Genomic DNA, 24,180 nt, shown 5'->3' on the forward strand with positions numbered 1-24,180 from the left:
TCCACTTTGACGATTTGATTGACAGGCGGAGCATCCTCCAGTTTTTCTATGAGCGCTGTTACCAGCTCCTCATGGTTGCCAGGGTAGATGCCCAGATGGTCACCAGGCTTGTAGCACAGACCATCATGGTTGTTTGTGTCGAGCCGAACTAATATAGTGGAGCGACTTAAAACAGCAAAAAACACACATGAAAAAAAACAAAGAGGCCGTCATTAAAGGGAGATATATATATATATATATATATATATATAGAGAGAGAGAGAGAGAGCTGATTTTCTTTACTTCACATGTCAATGTACAACAGAATCAAAAATGAACACACTGCACACTTTTCCATTTTAGCATTTAAAAACATGGGACTCTTGGCTAAAGTAAAAGCTTACTTTGATTTTGAACTCTGAAGGTTTTGAGCTTCAATCATCTTTGCTCCATATACTTTCTTCTTGTGAACACTGTGTAATGCTATAAAGCAGACAGAAAATAGACATTATTACCAACAGACCTTGATCCTCTGTAGGCCTGATGAACCTAATTTCTTCAGTCAACAAAAGGAATACACACATTCATATTAGGTTAAAAGTACATTAAAAGACAAAGTCAAGTCTGGATAAAAGTTCTAGGTTTATTTCTTTAAAGTGTGGGAAAAAATGTGAAATTATGAACATGAGACAATGGGGTTTGGAAAAATTCCTTATTCTCTAAAGAATATTAATTCTTTAACAATGTAAAAGTCACTTTATTCACCATCCCTGCCTTCCAGATATTATTGTCGTCTCTCTGGTGGATTCTATTATCAAAGTCGTACTGTCTCGTAAAGGAACCATATCAAAATTCTATAGCATATATTTACCTAGTTTACATGAACCAACTGATAACGTTTATTGCCGGTCTACTGATTTTCAGATAGAATTGATGCAGCAACGTGGCGGTCTATTCTGAGGCGGGAACACTTGTTCTCCAGCTGCCCATGTCATGGTGTTATACAATAAAGAATATTTCACAAGGCTCTGGAATAGGAGTAGATTGGGCTTGACCCCAATTGCCCTGGTGCATACTAGGTCCGGCAAACATTGCCTGAATGTTTTGGTTATGTCCATCTTTGTTCACATTTTGAGAATCTGTGTTTCAGTCAATTTCTGACATCACATCTGTCAATGTCCAGCCACCTCCTGTGACTGCCTTTTTTCAGTCATTTCACAGGGCCCTTCTCTTCCAGTTTATTTTGCCAACTTTGTGGCATTATTTAGGTGCATTATTTTGATGTAGAAGATACACAGTTTTTGTACTTTTTTTTGTAGTTTTTGTTGTACTTTGTGTGGGTATGTGCGAGGGGTTATTTTGTGAAGTCCTTTGGTGTAAACTTTAAATCATAAGCAAAAAAAACAGAAGAAAAAACAATATAAAAGCCAAATACCACAATTCCTGTTAAGTGCTAAAATTTTAAAATTCATTTTTTACAATTCATGTTTTGACTAAGAAACCACAGATGCAGAGCTCTTACAACAGTACCGGTAGATGAAAAGAGAATTTACTTCAGTCATTCTACTGGAATATGTATCCGATTTATCAGACTTTCATTTCCTTTAATTTGGATGAAGTCTTATAAAGCTTCTATAGAATCGTGCATGTATCATTTTAGACTGGTTTAGTCTACACCAGGGTTCATTAATCACTGTCCTGGAGGTCCGGTGTCCTGCAATTTTTAGATGCGTCTGCTTCAAGACACCAGAGTCAAATAATCAGGTCATTAGGGACTCTAGAAAATTTTACTGCAACTAAGAAGGTAATTGAGCCATTTGATTTAGGTGTGTAAGCAGACACATCTGAAAGGTGCAAGACATCAAAACATCAGGACCAGAATTGAGGAACCCAGGTCTACACCAAAATGGGGAAGACTGATGCTGATATTAATCCACAAAAAAATTCACTGAGACCTTTCAGAAGGAGGTCATATTCTTTGGAAGTTCCGTGGATAGAATAAATATGATGAAAACGAATAGAGTTAAAAACGATAAAATAATGGCGCAACGCCCCAATGGCATAACTATCATTAAGCAGCACCAGCGGTTGCTTACGCGCCCACAAACTCTCAGGGGCTCCATCACTGACACCTGGTGGGCCCCCTATGCAATTGTAGACTAGGACGTCTCTTTGCACATGTAATGGTCCGAAAAAGTCCTCTTAAAACCACCTGATACTGAAGTGACTGACCACACCGGACCGTATTTATACTGCAACACATGCCAAATTTCTAGATGGTGAGCTGTTTAAACAACACCAATAGCAAAGTAGTGGCATTTTTAATTACCATGTTAATAACTGAATAACTGTGTATAGTTTAGACGGTGGGTAAAAAATACACTCATAATATGTTTCAAACCGCAATAAAGATCTTAAAAGAACAATGTATTTGAGTATTTTATTTTTTACACTATAACTTGAAATTATGGGTTATGGGTTATGCTGAACTGACTGAAAATATTAGGTATGTAACATGCGTGCAGCAACCAAGTCGTCACATCACGTTAGACTAAAACCAGAATGCAGATTAAACCATAAGCGTTACGTACAATGTGTTAGCGATGATGGATACCAAAAAGAAGTATTTAAGTGGATTCCAGAAAAGAAAAATGAAAGAAGAGCTGCTGAAAGAACAGAAAAAACTTCAGAAAATAAACACATTCTTTCAAAGAAGGGAAGAGGTAGAGGTGACCGTTGCTGCTACTACCAGTCCAGTGAATAAAGACTGCGACCAAGAGAACACCAATATAATGCTACTTACGGGCCTATTGCTGTGTCGTTACGCCACTGCAAAGCCCATTTAGAAATGGAGTAAACTGTGGTGGAGCTCAACACTTTATGGGGTAAGCAGAGATAGTAACTCATGGAGCAGGAGCCTGCACTTTTCATTCACCCACCACTACCATAATTCCCTGACTTTGCTGTCTGATCAAGCAAATTAATAATTATGCACCATGATCGGGAAAGAAACTGGCCTAAATAAGCTCATAATGGTACAATTCAACAGTCTTCTTTTTACTGCTGGTCCTCTAGGATAATTCAACTAAACAACGAATCAAACCGAGTTTAAACTAAATTATTTTAATTGGATGAGGAATTTGGAAAAAAAAAACAGTCAAACTAAGGAAAAGTAAATGCAAAAGAAAAAACAGTGACATTTAATAGAAGGGACAAGGTGATTCTGGAATGTGCAATTGATTTTATACATTGGTGAACAACATGTAAATAAAATGAGTATCTACAAATGGACAATGCAATAGACCTAATTAGTGTGTGGGTGCGTTGCAAACACCATTACACTAATTGGTTCTTTTCAAATAATATTAACAATAACAAAAACAAAGTTTATTTATCCAGTTAAATAATAATCAACATGATTTTTGTTTGCAATAATTTTGCAGAACAGAACGTATATTTTATGCCTCTTATTTCTATGTAAAACACATTACTTGCCTCTTGACTTTTACTGTACCACACAAATATGCAAATAATAGTATGGAACCCTCTGTAAAAAACAAAAACAAAAAGATCAATATAAAAAAATTTTATCCTGTTATTTTTATTGTTAAAAATTGTCTCACTTTGCAGTAATTCTTTACACTTAATATGTAGTTGAAGACAATTATTTTCATTGGCTGGTTATTCTTTCAGTCTGAATTATTCTAGTTTCATTTGTTGTCGTTTATACTTTATTCTCCTAGATTTTGCATTTCTGCTTCATTAATATGCACAACTGCAGCACAGCCGAGTTCCCCCTCATTACTCCAAGTCAAACAGGTGTGTGGGTGTTTGGTTAAAGGATAGAAAATATGGTTATGTGCTTTAAATTTACAGATATGTTATTGCTTTTACAGCTTGGTGGTTATTGATATCACTCTGGGAGAAATATTTACCAGTAATAAACAATTATGAAAGGAGGAGAGACATGCCACTGTAAACCTGTTTTTGCTTTACAACCCCATAAGTGCCAAGTAAGAATGCAAGCTGACACATGCTGGAATAAGCTGAAGTTCTTCACTATTTCAGAACAAAGATTTTGCCTAAATTCAATTTATTAAGCAATAGAGGATTTTTAATTTAAATTAAATCAACATATGCTATTTAAAAATACTTTAATATAGTGAAGTAAATAAAAGTACTGTTTTGCAAATACATAAATGATATAATATGATGATAAATTATATGGACAATTATTTTTACAATAGTCCATTAGATGGTTACTACCATACTCCAAGAGGAGGAAATATCTATAAAAAAAATGCCATTGCTAAAAAAGCAGGCTAATCATGAGGACTATATCAAAAGATTTTCTTTTTAAGTCCTGTTAGACCTAACCCTATCCTGTAAGAGTCTAGGCGACCACTGTGATGACCAGTCAGACACTTGAAGGAGGCGGACGCACTTTCCTGCTGTTCTGTAACTCCCTGCTCTTTCCCTGCTTTGCTGTGTCTTATCTTTTCTGAGCCCTCTACATATCACCCAAGTTCAAACAATGGATCTGGTCAGCTGGTCTCTCAATGCAATTGATCAAATTTTCTCAAATGGAAGACAGGGAAAAGAGGACCCTTCCTGTCCTGCAGACATACGTTGTGGGATACAACATGCACTCCTGGAAGGCTTGGAGTATGGTGTGTTTTACAACATTATCAGTCGAAGATGTGGAAGATGCATGGATTTTCAGATGTATGATACTCGGATTTCTCCCATTTGGATTTTGGAGGATACCTGATGTATCTACAATTATAGAGGATGTCGGTGGAAATTTGGGCATTGGTCAGGCTGCAGACAGCGGTTGATGCCCTCACAAACTGTCAATGAGCAAGACCGTGAGCGTACCCATATGCTGGGTGCGATTGAACGCAGGCTGGCTGCGGTGGTTGAACTCAAGGTGAGATGGGATAATATCTTGGATAAGCACACTTGCTTCAAGGCAGAAAAGCCCAACAAATTGGGAATATTAGATTTGCCATGTGGAGCCAGCAAGAGAAGACTCCAAGGCTGACGGCAAATTCTGTGCAGCCTGCTCTCAAAAACAAAAAGTGCCATTTTGGATTAGGCCTCCCCCCTAGATGTTATGGTGGAAGGGCCCAGAACTGCCACCCCCCTGACCCACGAACACCTGTGGATGAGTCGAGAACTGTCGCGCCGGTTGATAGACTTCCATCTTATCAAGGACAATGGCCTCTGGACAGCGTTCATGGACATATTAAACACACTCATCATACATACACAACTGATGCTCAAATGTCAGATTGACTTTCACGCAACTCCAGCCTCTAATGTTTTCCTTCTGCTGAAATGTTTGGCTTGTGTTACATGTGCTTTTTTCATGCCGAGGTGTTTTTTGATATCTCACACTGTATCTTGTCAAGGACAAAGTGGGAAATATGGACAATGGATTGATGGAAGATCTACAAAACTTTGTGCGTCACTCTTCTGATAAACTTAATGGAAATCCTGCAATGGATATGTGTTAAGTGACCAACACATTATCAGTAATATGAATTTATATGCAAGAAACTTCTCTCTATACATTTTTCAACATTTATTAAGAGGAACCTGTTATACACATTTAGAAATAAAAAAAGGCCAACAAAACTGTTTCTATGGGTTATTTTACTTGATAAATTGGTAGGTACAGCTCCCCTTAGTGTTTCTGTATAACTGATACACCCCCCCCTAAACACACACACACACCCACACCCCCACCCACACCCACACACACACACCCACACACACACACTACTAGTGCCAGCTTTACAGTTCCGTGTTTGGTAATGTGACAATTCTGCAATTATGAAATATTACCAGCAGCAAGTACCAAACATGCTGCAAACACCAAGTGTGTGTAAAGGTAAAATGCTGCAAGTGCCAGCTTAACAGTTCTGTGGTTGGTAATGTGACAAAATACAGTGAAATACTTCTAAATTACAGTTATTCATATGGTACGGTAACTGCTTATTCAGCTCAGACTGTAATTTACAGGTAAACAGTCATTTTGCTAGATAAACTATCATCATGATAAATTATGTCTGCATCGAATGTATGGATCACATTTAATGATAACGTTTACACAAATCTAGACTACATGAATAATGTCGGACTCAAGTGTTTATAAAAGTAAAATAGCTTTAAATTGCATCAAAATTTCTTTCTCCAGCTAAGACTCGCATCTCTCAGATGTAATGGCTGAGTCACTGATAAATTACAGTTATTTGTACAAAGCTACTTATCAGCACTTATTGTCTGCTTAAAATCAAGCCCCCCTCAATAGTTCATAACTATGCCCCCACGTAAATACTACCTTCTGTCACCACAGGGGCCTCAGCTGTGTAGGTTAGGCGAAACTTGCTCTTTTTCCAGCTACGGTCATTGCTGATCAAGGAGTCGTTGGCCTTCTCAATGTTCACGTCATCACCAACACAGAACACATCGCAGGCAGCCTTGGAACGCAATGACACAGCCACAGGAAAGAACATCATTAGAAAAAAAAAGGTTTTATATCTACTGCATTGAAAAATTATTGGAAAAATACAAATACTTTAGAAATCAGATGGCAATAACTGCCTCAGCTTTATCAAGGTTCAGCAAAACAGCAAAGTTATTTTAAAAAGTTTCTTTTTGTGGTGGATTGTGATGTTTTGTTGCTGGAGGCTTTGGAAAATAGAACTTGGTTTAAAAAAAAAAAAAAAAAAAAAGCCCACTTTATCCAACACAAGATGAGCATTTGAGGTCTTCACCTAAGAAACTAACCTTAAAAACTTTTTTGGCCCATGTTCTGAATGATTCCTCCTGGCCACACAGCTCATCTCCCTCTCCCATGCGTAGGATGCGCTCCCCCCCCAGCTCTTCAAACAGCGTGTCCACAGCGTGGGCAAAGGCGCAGAAGTGTGGGTAGGCCCGGGAGCCAAGGCCAAACACTGAAAACCTAAACAAAAAAGTGCATTGAAAAAAAAAAAAAAAGGAGATTGCTTTAACAAAACAAACCAAAGTATAGAAACATTTTTTAATTAAGCTGTAAGCATTTTGATGCAACAGTTTTTAGCTTACGAAGCTGGTTTTGAATTTTTAAAAATATAGAAATAGTTCTGAGGAAGCACTTTAATGTTGAGTATGGCTTTGTATAAAGCAAAAAAAAAACCTGAATGTATTCCCTAAACCTAACAAACCAATTGTTGCACCCTTGGCAGCAATGAGTTCAATCAATATTTCAGATAATTGGAAAATAGGAATTTTGTGTCATTATGTTATATCATAGTTTCATTTCAGCATCAGAAAATATGAGGAGGAAAAGCTTGCATACAGTAAGGTAAACCAATGAAAGGCAAACCTTCTGGGATGTTTTGAAGTTTTCTTTTAGGATTTTTAGAGGTCCCTTAAGGCATACTGTAGATTTTTAAGGCTGCTCCTCAAGGCACACAGCCTGTCATTTCTTTAAATGTTTCTCTGCTTTGACACATCTGATTCAGACATCCGCAGTTCAGCAAAGCCTGTTATTCCAACCTCATTTGAAATCAGGTGGGTGAAACAGAGAGGCATCTAAAACATGAAGGGCAGTGTGCCTTGAAAATCAGTTTTTAGTTTTCCAAACATTTTTTGGAATCATGTTTTTTTTTTTTTCCCCATTAGTTTTGACATTTGACACCAGATTTCTTGGTATGTTCTGTTGAATCATGAAGTCTGACACTAAGAGGAGATAGGGTTTGCTATGCTTTAGATGCAAAGCTAATCTTCCCCAAAATTAGTTTATTCATTGCAAGCAATTTTGGTTGGCAGACCTCTCCGTAGAAACTTCATTATTTTCTAATAGCATCCCACACTGTTAGCTTTCAAAATGAACAACAGACTAAAATCCTTTGAAATGGTAATATTGTTTTTTTTTTTTTTTTTTTTTGGAGAACACATGTCGGCTAGAACAGTTAAAACACGTGCTTATTTTTACAAACTTGAGAACATTTGCCCTTTATTCGAAATTTTTAATCAAATTTCTACTGTGGCTAAGGGCTGCAAATACCCTGCAAATACATATTTGCACAGTTAAAAGTAAAACAATTGGGCTTAGAAACAACAACAATGAGACTTGCAAATACATAAATTAGACAAACCTGTGCAAAAAAAAAAAAAAAAAAAAAAAGAAAAAAACACTAGAAAGAAGAAATTCAGCATTTATCAGCGGCTGTGTTCTCCAAAGAGCCGGTCTACTTAAACTGGGATCTTCGGCTATGACTTAACCGGACGACGAAACTGGCCTTTGGAGGACGCAACCGTTGAATTCGAACTCAACAAATGTCACTGGACCAGACCCTTCGTAAAGTCAAATAGCATGCTCAGCCAGAGCACATTTGGAGGAAAGAAAAAAATAATATAAAGATGAAAAGGAAAGTTTGCCCTTGAAATTTTTTGAAACATTTCATCTCTCAGAGGATCTCATTTAGTAAAGATCTGGTCAAATGCGTTTATGATCGTCTTCCTCTGGTGGTTGGGAGAATTACTTTTATGCAGAGAGTTTGCAGGTTTTATTCCCCAGCAGATATTTTCGCCACTCGCAGCATTTTCTCTTTGCATATATCTTGTGTTTTTGTGTCAGCATCATTTATGTTTGCCGATTTTAAATTTGCAGTTAGTTTATACATTGCTGCTCTTTATTTTCTGTTGTGTTAGTCTCATTTTTGCATTTGCAATACAGGACATTTACACCCCTCAGCCACTGTAAATTTCTCTGATCATCGGAAATATTTAAATCTGACAAAAGCAACGCCAGAAAAAAATCTCAGCAAATTAATCAAATAAACCAATGTATATTTGAAGGATGCAATAATTGAATTTTTTCACTTAATTTAAAATAAAGTTTTGAGATCAATAATCTTTTCTTAAAATCTGATAACCATAGTCTGCTAGTTATGCTACATAATGTTAAAAAGCCTTTTAAAAATTCCTGCATCCTAATTTTGATGCGCATTATCAAATTGAATGTATTGCTCATTGGACTGAGCTGCACATCTGGTAAAAATCTCATTAAACTCCGATCATAACTTTTCAAGTTATCCTGTACTCAGGTAAACACACAAAATCTCCTAAAAACATAACCTCCTTGGTGGAGGTAATTTATTAACACAATGCCAATTCATATCAAATGTCATCTCAAGGCACCTTACAAAACCAGTTCAATTGAATCACACAGACAGATAAGTTAAAGGTGTTTTATGCAAGAAAACCCAGCTGACGACATCAAGATATTGACTATGTAGAATTCTTTCCTCCTGGGTGAGCCTGTAGTGACAATGAGCATTTGCTTGAATCCTGTTGTAGTTATTTTGTTAATTCCTCACAACCATGCATGGAGTGACAGTGGAGAGGGAACCTCCAGCAGAACCAGGCTCTGTGTCAGTAGCCTTCTGCAACAGCCGACTGGGGTGTGAAAAGGAGGCAGACACACAATAGGAGCACAGAAGTACTGATCCTTAAATACTTTACAAGTAAAAGATGGTTATGGCAAACTAGCACCACAGAAGGCTTTGCCAAGGGAAGAAACAGTTAAACATTGGAGATTGAAACAATTTTTCGCTCAAAAGGGTGAAAAAGGGCACATGAAACCTGAACCAATAGCTATGTTTAGGAGAGAAATGGGACTAAAAGACAAAAAAAACAAAAACAGAGCCAACTCTATCAAAGAAGCCGAAGAAGAGGTCTGACATGTGTTACGAGGATTTATCTTGTACAATGGCTGATGAAATTAAAAGAGGGGCTATGCTGATTAACTAAATACAGCTAAAGATTGCTGTTGTTGTGTGCCTTGGTGCCTTGTCTGGATACACCAATACAGCAGAGGAAATTAGTTTGTGGAAATTTTCACCACCTACATGAAAAAGCCGCATGCCGACGGTGGTCCCTTCTAGAGCGATTCTTGTCACACCCAAACGCAGTTTAATGACCTGCTGACCCTTGTCTCCTAAAAAGACATCAACACCACATAGTGGAGTCTCTCTTTGATTGCTTAGTTAAAGTTCATATTTGGCCTCAGCAGTTCATGAGCCTGAAAAGTTTACATGCTTTAACGAGCTGCTCCAGCTGTTTGAGATGCGCTTTAGGACCTTTTCATGTGCCTTAATTCGCATCAACTGCAGACTTTGCATTTTCAAGCATGGTCAGTGTTAATGAGGCATAAGCCTATAGCTACATAACTAGAAAATAGCTCATTATAACCCAAGCTAGGAGAGTTTTAAGCCTACCCTTAATGTAGAGGTGGTATTTTCTCCTGAAAGACTAATAATAAAAGCTGACTCCATGGGAGAGGAGTCTGATTCCTAAAATATCTGCCTCCCATTCTACTTAGAAATCCTAGGAACCTTTAGTAAACCTGCAGTGTGGGAGCAAAGTACTAGTGTTGTAGTACTTGAGATTGGTCTTTGTCTTGAGACCAGTCTCAGGACTATATTTTTAGGTTCTTGGTGTCTTCTTGATATCAGCTGCCTTGTTACTCTGCCTTATTTGGTCTCGGACAAGGCAAAGTAAAAAGGCTTGGGTTCTTTGAATGAGACTAGTAGAGACCATTGCTGATGGGCTTTGTTTATTTTTTCGTTTGTTTACTTCACTGATAAGGATAAAAAAAAAACCCTTCTTAAAAACGGTAAATAATATGGTAACTTAAAATCTTTCGTAGTGAAATTATTTCCCATAGCTGCAGCTGCCATCTGCCCGCCACTGGTGTGACACTGACTGACGCTCAACCTGTGCATCTCCCTGAGTGTAGAAAAGTGCGAGATGATAGGAAGAAAACAGCTGCATGAAAAAAGGAAAGACTAAAACTCAAAAATGTAAAGAAAACATACCTTTCTGAAATGTCAGCTTTTTCACACAGCTCATTTAAATTAGCTTGTACTGACTTTATCTATTCTTTTATTTGAAATTAGTTGCTTTGGGAAAAAAAAAAAAAAACGCACAAAGATTGTTTTTGCATACATTTTGAAAAAAAAAAAAAAAAAAGGTCCAAATTGTACAGATTCTGCCATTGTGAACCAAGATGTAATTTTAAAGGTATCCATCTTGATACACACAAACAAAATTAGAAAATATTTTCCTTTGATGTATACATGGTCTTGTTTTGGTCAAGTCTTTTTGGTCTCGTCTCGTGTCTGTACTCCTTGGTCTCGGGAATGTCATGGTCTCAGTCAGCATAGTCTTGACTAGTAAACTACAAAGTGCTCCTTAAGGAACAAAAGGAACAATCAGATCTGAGACATGATGTAGCTTGCTTAGGTAATGAATAAGAAGAATGTCAAATTGTACTCTTAAATTAACCGAGTCAGTAATAACTGGCTAAGATAAGAAAACTGATATTCAACATAATCAGAACTCCAACTGCAGCATCTTTGATCAGCTGAAATCTTTGTGTACTTCCTGATAGTAAAGAACTACTACTGAAACATAGTATCCCAGTAAGCCCTGCTCTGCAGTAACTAATGCATTCACTGTTTGTTAGTGTCACTTTCTCATAAATATTCTGGAAATCCATTGAATGACAAATACCAATTAAATCCAACACTAAGGTTTTTGTTTTATCTGTGGCCAATTTATCCAGAACATCTGAAGACATCCAGGTTTTTATATCTTTTGAGATATTCCTCATATCTAGTATTTTAGAATTAATATAATTTATGAACAAGTATAGCCAGGTATCATGAGAATAAGAGGGACCATCTTACCAAGTCTGCTAATTTTTGCAATTACAAGCATATATTGTGTAGTAATAAATGGTCCTAGCACTGAACCCTGTGGTACTCCACAGGTAACCATGAGCATTAAGAATAATTTTTAATAGCACAAACAAACAGAAAAACTGACAAATAAAATAGCCAAGTTTTGTTCCCCTGATTTTCACCGGCTGGTTCAGCCTTTCTAAAAGGATATAACTCCACTTACCCTGCATGAAGTAAAAATCCTCCACTCTAATGTCATAATTACTTTTTAATTTAAAATCAGATAGAAAGTCTGAAAACTGAAGCAGAAGGAGTTGATTCATTTATAACATAATACTCCTGGTGCAGTCATATTTCATTAAGACAAAATATATCAATCTGGTAATCACAATCAGATCAGAATGAATATCACAAAAGAAGCCATAGTAGAGCTATTGCTAGGTAAGCAATACCTGCACTATGCTATGAAGCAAAGTTCCCCGGAAGAAAAATAAAAGAAAATCAGTAGTACAAATGCGTTTAATCATCTACAGTATATGTACAGGTAAATTAGTTTAGAGATGAACAGCAAAGAGAATCAAGAGCAAATCGAGAGGATCTGAAACGCCACCGATCACCAAATGCAACGGAAAACAGGAAGTGATGCTGTACACCTTACCGTATTCGAGCACATAACCTGGGGTTCGGTTTTCTATAAAAATGGGAAAAAATCTGGTAAAAATAACATAGACCTTAAGAATAACCCTAAAATTTTGCAGGATATATCAGTCGAGGGATAGAACATATTGTGGAACAATCAATCACAACATCTGGATTTTGAGAGAGTGTGACCTACAGTATCTGAAGATAAGTGCTCTAAATGCACACAGACCTTACAGTAGAAATTACCCTGAATGCAGCAAGGTACTTTGACTAACTCATAATTTCACAATTGAGTTTCAAAAAAATTGAGTTATTTTGAGTTACAGACTACAATGTAAGTATGAAAATACAGGGCACACAGATGTCCAATCATCAGCAGAGTATGATAATGTTGAACATGAAGTCATATTTAAATCAATGGAACACTTGTCATTTATAACTTAATCATAGAAAAACTCTAGAAAATTGTTTCAAAGTGAGTTTATATAACTTACTGAAGGTAAAACGGAAACCTGCATCATTTTCCAGTACTGAAGCTAACAAATGGTAAACTGTAAAACTGCAGAAAAAAATTACCCAAAGCCTTCCACATTTCAGTTTTAGCATTTTGTCCTAGTTTTAAATGTTTCTAATCGAACAAATTTGATTTAAAAAAAGATAACTGGAGCAAACAAAGAGCGGCTCTCAAATTATTATTTTATCAACTAGGCTAAAGACCAAAAAACAACAACAACACATAACATTAAATGCCCTGATTGAAAAAGAAATAAAACACACCAAAAAAGACAACAAAAGAAAGCATGAACAGATTAGAAATAAATGGATCAGCTTTTGAGAGTCAGTAAGCCACTTCTATGGCTCTGTTCCAATGAACCACAGCAACATAAACCAGTACAGAGCTACTGACAAACCTAGGTCATCACAAAAAAAAAAAAAAAGAAGACTTTCAGAAAGTATGTGCCATCTGGCATCCTACATGAAATTAACAGTATCAGAAAAACATCAACTGCATTAGAAACGTATCCTGTCATCATCCATCAGACTAGTTCTGTGATAGACTTCAAAATCTGGATTACATTTAATGGAACCATAAATTCTGGCATCAACCAGAAAATCCTGAGGGATCAATATTTATGTTAAGGGAACAAGCTTCCTTTCTCTCTCTCTACACAGGCATGAGTTGGTTTGGACTCATTTTTGAAAGGTTTCTTTGGAAAGTTAAGTCTGCATATTGCTTTCTAAAATGTTTGATGATCTGAAACGACCATAAATGAATTTGAGAAAAGATACCTGTGAATTCTGCACATGCTTTCAAAACAACATTGCATGTTGTGCAAAACAAAACATTGTGCAAAGAGATGGAAAAGCATTTTTCTCACTTTAATACAGACACTAGAATTGATCCAATTTCAAGATCTGCAGTTACATACCGTGGATATATTTCAAGAATAGCTTATAATCCTAGTAGATGAAACCAAAACAGATTTTTTCATAGAAAATTTTACTTTAGCTTAAGAAAAAGCTTGATTTTTTCCGGTCCAACTTTATAATGTGTCCATAAGGATCCCGAGGCAAAGATTTCCTCGACATGATTCCATTGTCATGCAGCCTGAATCTCCTATTCATCTTGTTTTATGATCGTTATTGCTTTAAGGGTTGGATATTTGAACACCCTCTGGGCCTTTGGAGTCAATGAAAAATAATCTCAGTCATGAGAACATAATGCCAGGCCTTATTAGTTTACCTGACATTAGCAAGCGGTCCTGTGCTCTCAAAATTGATCTTGACCTCTGGTTCATCACTGGAGGACTTCCGTGTATCTGAATAAGAGGACACACTGTTGAATCGAACCTTGTAACTCCTGTGGATGGGACAAGAAGAGAGGGGTCAGAGAGGTTTTTCTTTTAAACACAAAAGAAAAAAAAAAAGAACATAAGTGTCCTTACTTTCTGTCCTCTGTGTTGGAGGTGGGGTGGCGCATTTCCATTAAGGCAGCTCCGAATTTCTACCCCAACAAGTAAAAGAGGTTTTTTTTTTCCTACATATCATTTAACAAGACCTTTGATGAATTGGATATTTACCTCTCCATTTTCAGGTGGATCCCCGTTGCCAAATGTACTGGTTACAACTAAAACAAGTGTCTCATGCTCCAAGTCCACCACATCGTATTCATCCATGGACATGACCTGCGAGCCAAGGATCTCTATTAAGAGGGAATCTCAGCTACCAAAATGTTCCAGATTCATCTCACTTCTCTCTTCACATATCACTTGACAGATGCCTTTAGCTTGTAAATTAGGGCTGAACACACAGCCGCTGGCAAACGAGTAGGTTGTAATGACCACTCTGTCTTCGCCTCTAACGAGATGATAATATGCTGCTGCCACACACATTGAGCAGCCATGATGCACACTGCTCAGCATGGTGCGTGTCTGCCATGGGCTGAGCTTGGATCTCACACAAACATACACACACAAACGCAATGCTGCACAAGCAAAAGGCGTGAAGAGGAAACAGGCTTTAGCCCGCAACAAAGGTTTGCCCCTGGCATTCACATCTGCCCTCCATTTGCACACACCCACTCCCACTGACGCACAATTGCATGCATGAGTGTCTTCTTGTGTAATTGATCACACTGCAAAAACAGGAAGGAGAATTAAGATGCACCCTAGAGGAAATGCACCAAGTACATGATTGAGAGCAGCATCTTTTGCTCTTTTAACAGATTTGCACAGCCAGGAATGCTTTAGGATGTTGTCTTAAACTAGTATATGTGCAATGCCTCAGTGAGTAAAATTGGCTCTGAGCAGTGGCACTTCAAAGAGCTGAAATAAAAACCATTTTCTTCACTTTTTATTAGTTGTCCTTTGCTTGCATTTCTATGACCTTATTCAATTAAACAATTAAATGATTGAATAAGGCAATGCGGGGAGAAAAAGAGTTGGTTAAATGTTTTCCTTTATAAAGTCAAGAATTGCTGAAATCTAACATAAAATCTAGCTCAACCATTAAAGCCACTGATGCAAGGCAGGTGCAAGAGTACCTTGGCATCAAAGGCGTGCTTGAAAATTTCACAGAGAGTTTTAGCGTAGTCTTGCGATTTTCCCGTTTCAGTGGCAAACAGTATGGTGGCTTTAACCCTCTTGGCCATGGCTTGCCCCATTAACTTTGCTGAAAATTTCACAGCCCTGTAGAGGAGATAAGAGAAAGCTGGAGTGAATGAGACAACAAAAAGAGCAAGCATCTGAACCATGCAAGGTAAACTGATTTTAGGGCACAGTGTGGAGTCTTTGTTTCTCCTGCAATGATCCAAAGGCAATTGTTGTTAAGCTGCTACTGCAGGTAGCTACGGATGGGTGACAATTCTGATTACCTACCTTGTACTTTCCTTGAGGCAATTATATTAATAGCAGTTCATACATGCACACAAGCGCATGCATAGACCAAGAAAAACTGACAGAATGCTGATTACTCCCAGAGGGGTTGATTGGATGAATTTCACTGCTGAGTACATTAGCCTCCGTTTCATGGGTCTTGCTTTTATCAGGAAGGTGATTACTTGTTTAAATTAGCTTTACACAAACTCTATTATCTTTGACATTGCTGCAACATATACTTGGCTCTGTGAATAAGCCAATAAAAAACAATAAAAGTAAGCATATTTACTTGGCAAGCTTCTTAAATCCAATGGCTCTTTTCTTTGTGGGTGTCCCGTTGACTCCTTTCCACACATGGGTGTTCCAAGGATCAGGCTTTTGCACATAGAAAAGAGATAAGACTCAGTTTAATTTGGATAATTTCACAAATTTGACGGCTACCTTTGGTTTGCAAGGGTTATTTTTACCCTCATCTTCCTCACCTGGTACTCAAAAGAAGGTGTAAGACGATAGTTGAGCATTTCTTGGTGAAAAACTGGAGTAATGCTTCCTGACATTGGAGGCACGATCCACACCCAGTCTCCAGGGCAGCCTCCTCTCACACGATACTCGTTCTCCATGTGCTTCATGAAGGACTCTGTGGCTGAGTGATGGTCTACAATGGTCACTTTGCAGGTCTGGTACATGTATAAAAAAAAGGGTAAGGAAAAGTAATTTTATTTCCATTTAAGGTGCAGAAAAAAATGTCAACTAAAATACCACAAAAAGCTAGGCACAAAGTTTACAGGTGGAAGAAATTCCCTCAGAGTGTCTCAAGAGGAAGAGTATCAAGTATCTTGGGATTCTGTTAGAGTGAAGGGGCGAATGAGGTGGGAGATTGATAGAGTGAAGGGGCGAATGAGGTGGGAGATTGATAGAGTGAAGGGGCGAATGAGGTGGGAGATTGATAGATTTTGATGAAGAAAAAGCTGAGAGAAAAGGTAATATCTGTCGATATTCCTACCCTCATCAATGACCATAAAATCTGGATCATGGCCTAAAAACATGAGATCCCTGATACAAGCGGCTAATAATAATGGAACTTTATTGATCTCTCATTGCAGAAATTTACCTCTGTATTTAACCCATACCCTTTGGGGAGCAGTGGGCTGCCATCCTGTGCGCCTGGGGAGCAGTGTGGGGTTAAGGGTCTTGTTCAGAGACCCAGAGTGGCTATCTGTGGGAGTGGTGCTTGAAATCAGAACCTCAGGATTCCAAGCTCTATGGAACCACTAGGCCGCCACTCCCCACCACTCCCGCTTTGTCACTCTGCGGAGTGGTGTCACTTAACCTCCACATTAAAAGGAGTCAGCTGAGGTGGCGCGGACATCTTTTTTGGATGCCCAGTGTAAACCTGGCTCTGGAGGTGTTCCAGGAACGTGTCACCTGAAGGAGGGCCAGGGGACAACCCAACATTCAGGCTGAAACTTTTAGAAAGGCACATCAGCCAATCACTAGATTAAGAATGATACACAAAAGCTTAGGGATGCTTTTCATTTAAATGCATTTAAGAGTGAACAAAGCAACTTATTCTAAGTTGTTATGACAAAACCCAAAGCTTTAAAAATATAGGTAATAAGCTTCTTCACTCACTACAGTTTGCTCTGCTTGAATTGCCCAATCAAGTCCAGCCTTCAGGAAAAAGTTGTCAAAGATTGTAAAAACTGGTAACAAAAAAAACATGGCATTTTGCCTCACAAACAAAATGGCTCTTTTAGGGCCCTTACTAGGGCTGAAACAGTAGATTAATTATAATGATGATCAATCCAATTATTATATAGTTAATTTTTAAAACGATTGAAATAATGGTCAACTAAATTAGTAATGGAATAATCCTTAACTGGAGTTTAAAGTCTAAAACATGCCTTTAACTGACAGAGCAACCCATTTAAAGCAGTTACTTTACCAAGATTGTATAAAATATAAGAACACTTTGCATTTAAGATAAAAAAAAAAAAATAATCATCTGTCAATATACTCTATCCAGAACTCCTCAAGAGGAGAAGTTTGAGTTTCACCTGGTTTGATTTCGTAGAGATTCTTCTTTAAAGAATCTTTGCTTATCTAATTAATCAAAAAAGTTAACAGATTAATCAATTTCCAAAATAATGGCTAATTGCAGCCCTAACTGCAACCATAAACTCATCTAAACTAAAGCTGGGATTTATCAGGGTTTTATGTAATGGGTCAAAGACGTTAAAAATTTACTAAGATGATTAAACATTATATATATTCTCTATGTATTTTTTATATAAAAAATATACACTTCTTGTTTTTGGATTGAACTTTTTTACCAGATTATCATCATTACAGGCAGACTTTTTTTTTTTACACTTTTTGTAAAACAGCTGAATTCGAGTCATATTTGGCTGAAAAGATTTAATGTTCAAGTATTCCCACTAGTTTTGACATACACTTTAGTCTGTATTTTGACAGCAATTTTCCTATAGTCATTTTTGATTTAGCGCCAATCCTTTATCAACACACTACAAAATATTTCCTTTTTAGGCTGACACAAAGCTTTGCACCCCCCTGATGCATAATGCTGTAACTGCCATGATTTACCATGGAGACCATTGCATCTCAAGCTACATGCAGCGATGGCATTTTACCATCTACAAAAGATTTAGTTTGATGAAATGCTTTGTTGTCTCTGTAATATGGTGTTCTCTGTGTTTCTTTTAATAAAGAAAAAATAGACTTCCTATTGCTTTCCTTTAGCAACAAATTTCAGCCACTTTTCCACAATAATCAGATTTTTGGAGTGCAATGCCTGCAGTCCTCACCATCTGCTTTACTTGAAAAGTGAATTATACAGTATGCAGCTCCTCCAAAGACACCACAGTTTTCAGGATCTAGAAAACTAAATTGTGCTTGATGAATAGGTTAACTGTATGGATATAGTTTTCATTCTAATCCTGCTTTAAACCTAAATGGCATTCTGCTGTGTTTCTGGGTTTTTACAATACTTTATTTCACAGCCTTTAAACCCAAGGCCTTCCAAGAAAAGCTAAATTTATAATTTCACACATAAGTTAATTTTAGTGCAACCACTTGCCTTTAGAAGACCTAGTCACTAAAATATTTAAAACATTAAAATAAAGGGATCAGATTTTTGTACAAAACTCATGTTATCTCACCCAGTTTTGTTTTGTCAACTAAAATTCCCAAAGAAGAATTTCACTGCCAACAAAAAAAAACAAACTAAAAACAACTTAAACTAGTATCGACTAAGCACCTCTGAATCTGTTTATATAAGCAAGCAGGAGTTAATATAATGGTAAAGACAGGTAAATAAACGTGTAAACTGGAGAGTCAGTCTGCTGGTTAAATATCCTATGATTGTGTTGCATCATAGCAGCTCAAATGTCATTTTTAGTTTTATTAAGCTTTGTTTACAACTTATAGGTCATATATATAGAAAACACCCTTTCTGTGATGAAGAGATTACCTTTGTAAACAAGGAACTTGCTGAGAATCCAATATGACAAAAGGTTTTGTTGTCCCAAGAGGCAAACACACCTTCTATTCCCTTTAAATCTATTTTTGGTGAACAAAGCATGCAATCACCTGAAAGCTGTAGAGAACAGCAATATTAATCTCCACAAGTGCCTGGTCTTTCCAGAGGGAAGAAGTCTTCCTAGTGTCTAAGCCCATCTTGTTGGCAACCTCCTACAAAACATAGCACAAGGATAAATGAGAGAACATTTAAATTCTGTGGTATAGATACTGAACAGCTTTGGAAAGTTGTGTGTGCGCGTGTGGGTTGTGTAAGGATGTTTGTGTGTGTGTATGTGTGTGTTAAATGTTTATTGCTTCTCTTTGATGAGTTTGATATAAACTTAAAACATTTCTATACATTGTCAACATCTAAAAGCGTAGATCTTTTATCATACGATGTGATGAATTTTACACATGCAGATTAAAAATGATGCAGTTCTGGTCATAAAGTTAGGGTGATATCACATATATACAGAATGCTAGTTAAAACTTTAAAATACAATTTATTAACAACAACTATTGATAATGCACAAACAAAAAAAAAATATATATATATATATAAAAAAAAAATAGAAGATATGTTAAAGATATCAGTCAGAAAATGTACATTAATTTCAAGCCTTCATCAGGTTTATAGTGTTCTTCCTTTGTACAGTATAGTCATATTCTTTGTTTATTTTATGATGCTAGCTGTAAAGTAATTTCCCTCTGGGATTATTAAAGTACTTCTGATTCTGATTGTTATGCTATCCCTGAATGTGATGTGTGGTATGAGCCTTTTTGTTTTTTTTTGTTTTTTTACAGTCATGTTACTCTAATATAGTCAATGACAAATTCTTAACTAGAGCATGAGTATGAGATAATTTTAAAGTTCAGGCCAAGGTTCAATACTATACTAGTCATAGTTGGTTTCGATGGTTTATGCTGGTGAAGATTCTCAGTCATCCAGCTCATAGTCATCCCTAAAATGTTATAAAAACACACCACTGGACTTTCCAAGTTTGAAGATGTTTCGCTGTCCATCCAGGAAGCTTTTTCAATTCAAAATGTCAGGAATAGCGTTGAGTTTGAGACTTTATAGAGTGGACTGTTTTTTTCTTTTTAAACTTTTTTGGAATACTAGATGGTTTTATAGAAATGTTCATCAATACAGGGACTGCAAAACCAGCCCAACCACAGACTCCCCAAACAATACAGTTGACATTAGAGTTTGTGTTGATTTACTGAGTTTGTCATTATTATATATAGGTATCAGCAAATTATTAAATAATTCTGCTTTGTTGTTTCTAAATAACATGGTTCCAGAGTTTTTGTACCTTAAGAGGCAACTGCTTTGCTAAACCATGAACTCATACACCATGAAGAACAGGTTTTTTCTGGCAACCATTCCATATAAACATAATTGTTTTACTAATTGTACTGTTGTGGACTCTGAACTTACAGGATGTAGGACAACAAATATTTTTTTGTGATTTTTTGCAAATACCAGGAGAATTTCAGTCTTACATCGGGGGGTTGTTGGAATGTCTGGAAAAATTGGCACATTTTTAAATATTTTTTATTGAATGGTAATAACCCACTAGAGTGGAATTACAAAAAAAGGCCAGATAACCTTTCAGTTTGTCTCTCCAAGGTCACTGGTGTTATATTTACTCTTTATTCAGCAAACTAGCAAAAAATCCTCCTGTTTTTAAGTGGTTTTCTTTTCTAGAGTTCGCTTTCACATTTTGGTGAAAATTTCGTTTAATTAAAAGGAAAAGGATTTAGTTATTGTTAGATAATCTTGGGTTATATTCACCCATTTTTTAGAGCCAATAATGGAAAAATGATGCTCAGTATTACAGTTTGTTAAAAAAGAAAATGTTAAAAAGTAAAAAGCAAAAAACATTGTTGTCCTATTTAGAAAATCCTCCTCTAACGTTGTATGAAATAAAAAATTAAGAAAAAAGCCAAAGGACATTCAAACTGTAAGGCTTCACCACAAATCGATCACTTTAGTTACAGCACAAATAAAAGCTGGCCACCCGTGTATCTTGAAGTGCCCTTCAAAATTGCACCACTCCTATATAGGCTGAATCATTTGAAAACGCTCATCTCTACTTGTGTAAGTCTTTATATACAAAGGTCTGGACATTTTTTTCCCCCTTGCTGCACTTTATGGCTTTTAAAGGCAAATCCATGTATCTATGATAGATAAAGCCCACATCCCACAGATAATAAAATACTGACAAACCCTACACATGCTTACAAGGATAATTTGATTCATTTGGCTCATTTGGTAACAACACATGTTCATCTTGACACAAGGCTGCCGTCAATCTGTCCCTTCAGTTCTTTTTCCTGAATCTAATGTCACATGACGATTTTATTTTTTTCTGACACAAGAATGTTACCTCCAGAATGTTGTAGCGTGAGCTGTCACAAAAGTCCCTCACGCCGATCTCTGTGCCCATGTACCAGCCACTGAAGGGGCATCCTGTGAACTCAAGACCACCAATCTCCAGCAGCATGTTTGCAACTGCTGGGAGGCCATACCACTTCAACTCCAAGTCCTTGAACCAATCAAACCTGGGAGAAGTGAGCAGAAGGGAAAAATGGTGACCATGGTTACGTCAGATAATTCACTCCATTATCCACTGCCAAACTAGCAATACGCTCAATCACTAGAATTGTTAGGAGCCGGTATAAGTGCCTCGGAGACATGGAGCAAAAACCAGTGTGTTCAAAACAAGCATTAACAAAAAGAAGCCCATTGTTAAGGCTTTTTAGTACTGTCCAAAGGAAGTGTGGCCTCTTGAAACCTTTAGGGGGATTGATAGAATTGCTTTCAGGCTATTATTTGCAGTGCTGGGTTTAATCTTGTGTAATGATGAGATACGATGGGCTGCCGAAGCTTGTGCCAAGCTGCTGCCAGAGCTAAGGGCCAGCTAATACATGCGTACGGAAAAAAAAATAAAGCCAAATCTGGGGGAGTCTGGCAGGCTGATTTATGTGTCAAGGGATTTTGAAACACTCTGTAGTGTTTAACAATGCTTTTGTGGCTTGGAATGCATCTGTTTGTATTTGTGAATGATAGTGTGGCTGCAAAACCAGAGTTTTATTTCATTTTTTTGTGTGATTACAATACAACCGAGAAAGTGCAGCTTAATGATTAAGACTCCAAGGTTTTTGTGGCTTTTGTGATTTTGGCTTTAATTTTTCTTTTTTTTTGTGGCAGGAAAAGTAAACAAATTAATAAGAGATATGAAGCTCGAAATCCCACAAGTCCCATGGGTGCCACAAAAAATAAAAATAAAATAAATAAAAACAAGCTCTAGTTGTGCTATTGGTGTATAATAGGCACAGTTGGAATGTGACAATAACCAATCAGCCTTCTTGGCATGAAATTAGTCCATTGTTTGAGAAGTGTAGTTATAAGATATGCAAGTGGGTGGATATCCCTCTGTGCAGCCTCTTCTGTTCTCATTTTTGTTACATTCTGTGCATCTTAAGAATTTTTAAAGAGAAAAAGAAAAACTTACTTTGGATGGATGATAGGCACCTCCAATATGAGGTCTTCAGGGATCTCAAAAAGCTCTGGGTCGTTTCCATTGGCTTGCAGCAGAAGGGGAAGGACGTCAAATCGACCCTTCGGTGCTTTCCACCCAAGCTGGATGCAGATCTAGGGATGAATGTACAAAATCTTAGCCTATGAGGCCAAAGAGGTGTGACATTTTGTAACCGTATCTAACTGATATGTACCTCTGTGAATTCCACATTAGCAGGGTCTCCCAGAATACTTCCGTCAGGCTGTTTGTAGCCCGCATATCGAATCAACTGACTGTTCCACACACGGAAATCGTGTTTACCATCAATCCTCTGTGGAAATATGGTAATAGCAGACCTGCAAAAAGAAAGATGGCATTTTTAATGCCAATAAAATATTGAGATTCTAAGATAAAATATCACATACTTAAAAAAGGGTGCTTCAAATAAAAATCATGAACTGTGCATTGTGTTGATCTAGTCCTATAACAGAATAGAATTCAGCTTTATTGTCATTACATTGTCACAGGTACAAAGTAACGAAATTCACGCTCTGCGTGATCAACCCATCCCTTTGGGGAGCAGTGGGCTGCCATTGTGTAGCGCCCAGGGAGCAGTGTGGGGGATAAGGATCTTGCTCAGTGACCCAGGGTGGCAGTCTACTGTATGGGAGAGGGTCTTGAACTCAGATCCTCTGGGATCCAAGCCCAGTGCCCTAACCACTCGGCCACCACTTCCCTCATATATAAAGAGAACATTACAGAGCTTTTGTGTAGGCAAGCGTTAACATTTTAAACCAACTTGACCATAACTGTCAGGCAGAAGGGCCATTTTAACAGTTACTCATCTAGAAATGCCTGATTACACCAGAAAAAAGAAATGTAGTTTATAAATTGCCCTCTGGTGACATCCCTGTACTTTAGTGTGATCTTTACACCGTTTTTTTGAAGTTTAAGGTAAGGGAATAGTACATCAGGTGATCCAAGTGCTACATTAATCAAGTAGACCATTAACATTGATGACACCATACAAGCCTGGTTATGTGCTGCTCAGTCCAGATCGCAATGGTGTTTTAATGCTCTTTACGGGGTGAGATTGTTAATGCTGGTAAGCTGGTCGTGAGTAACTGAGGAGGGTGTGATGGATTGCCTGAGCGGCTGGTCTGAATCTGGGCCAGATGTGCACTAAGTAGTAATGGTAGGGATTTACAGACATTTCTCTTTGGATAAAAGATATGCTATTATCAGTTATTTGTGGTAATTCAAGAATCAGTTGGCAGGGGACCAAAAAAAAAAAAAAAAAATCAGGATTTCCTTTTATTCAACTGGCACTGACGAGGAACTGGGCCAGTAAAGATGACATTTGAATAAGAATAATTT

General features: G+C 37.3%; 1 protein-coding gene across 1 annotated transcript in view; it reads right to left on the bottom strand.

Moving 5' to 3' along the window:
- The window catches only part of nos1 (nitric oxide synthase 1), a 56,394-nt gene that overhangs the window by 10,961 nt on the left and 21,253 nt on the right, over positions 1 to 24,180 (bottom strand). Inside the window, exons 8-21 of the mRNA XM_015378863.1 lie at positions 23,018 to 23,159; positions 22,798 to 22,937; positions 21,670 to 21,844; positions 19,346 to 19,447; positions 16,219 to 16,413; positions 16,026 to 16,111; positions 15,403 to 15,547; positions 14,441 to 14,545; positions 14,306 to 14,364; positions 14,104 to 14,220; positions 6,775 to 6,949; positions 6,326 to 6,464; positions 384 to 462; positions 6 to 165 (exon numbers count right to left, since the gene is read on the bottom strand). Coding sequence (XP_015234349.1) covers positions 6 to 165; positions 384 to 462; positions 6,326 to 6,464; positions 6,775 to 6,949; positions 14,104 to 14,220; positions 14,306 to 14,364; positions 14,441 to 14,545; positions 15,403 to 15,547; positions 16,026 to 16,111; positions 16,219 to 16,413; positions 19,346 to 19,447; positions 21,670 to 21,844; positions 22,798 to 22,937; positions 23,018 to 23,159 — 1,819 coding nt within the window. The remainder of the gene's footprint in view (positions 1 to 5; positions 166 to 383; positions 463 to 6,325; positions 6,465 to 6,774; positions 6,950 to 14,103; positions 14,221 to 14,305; positions 14,365 to 14,440; positions 14,546 to 15,402; positions 15,548 to 16,025; positions 16,112 to 16,218; positions 16,414 to 19,345; positions 19,448 to 21,669; positions 21,845 to 22,797; positions 22,938 to 23,017; positions 23,160 to 24,180) is intronic.

The sequence above is a fragment of the Cyprinodon variegatus genome, unplaced genomic scaffold, assembly GCF_000732505.1.
Source record: "Cyprinodon variegatus isolate N-32 unplaced genomic scaffold, C_variegatus-1.0 Scaffold180, whole genome shotgun sequence".
NCBI classification, from domain to species: Eukaryota; Metazoa; Chordata; class Actinopteri; order Cyprinodontiformes; family Cyprinodontidae; genus Cyprinodon; species Cyprinodon variegatus.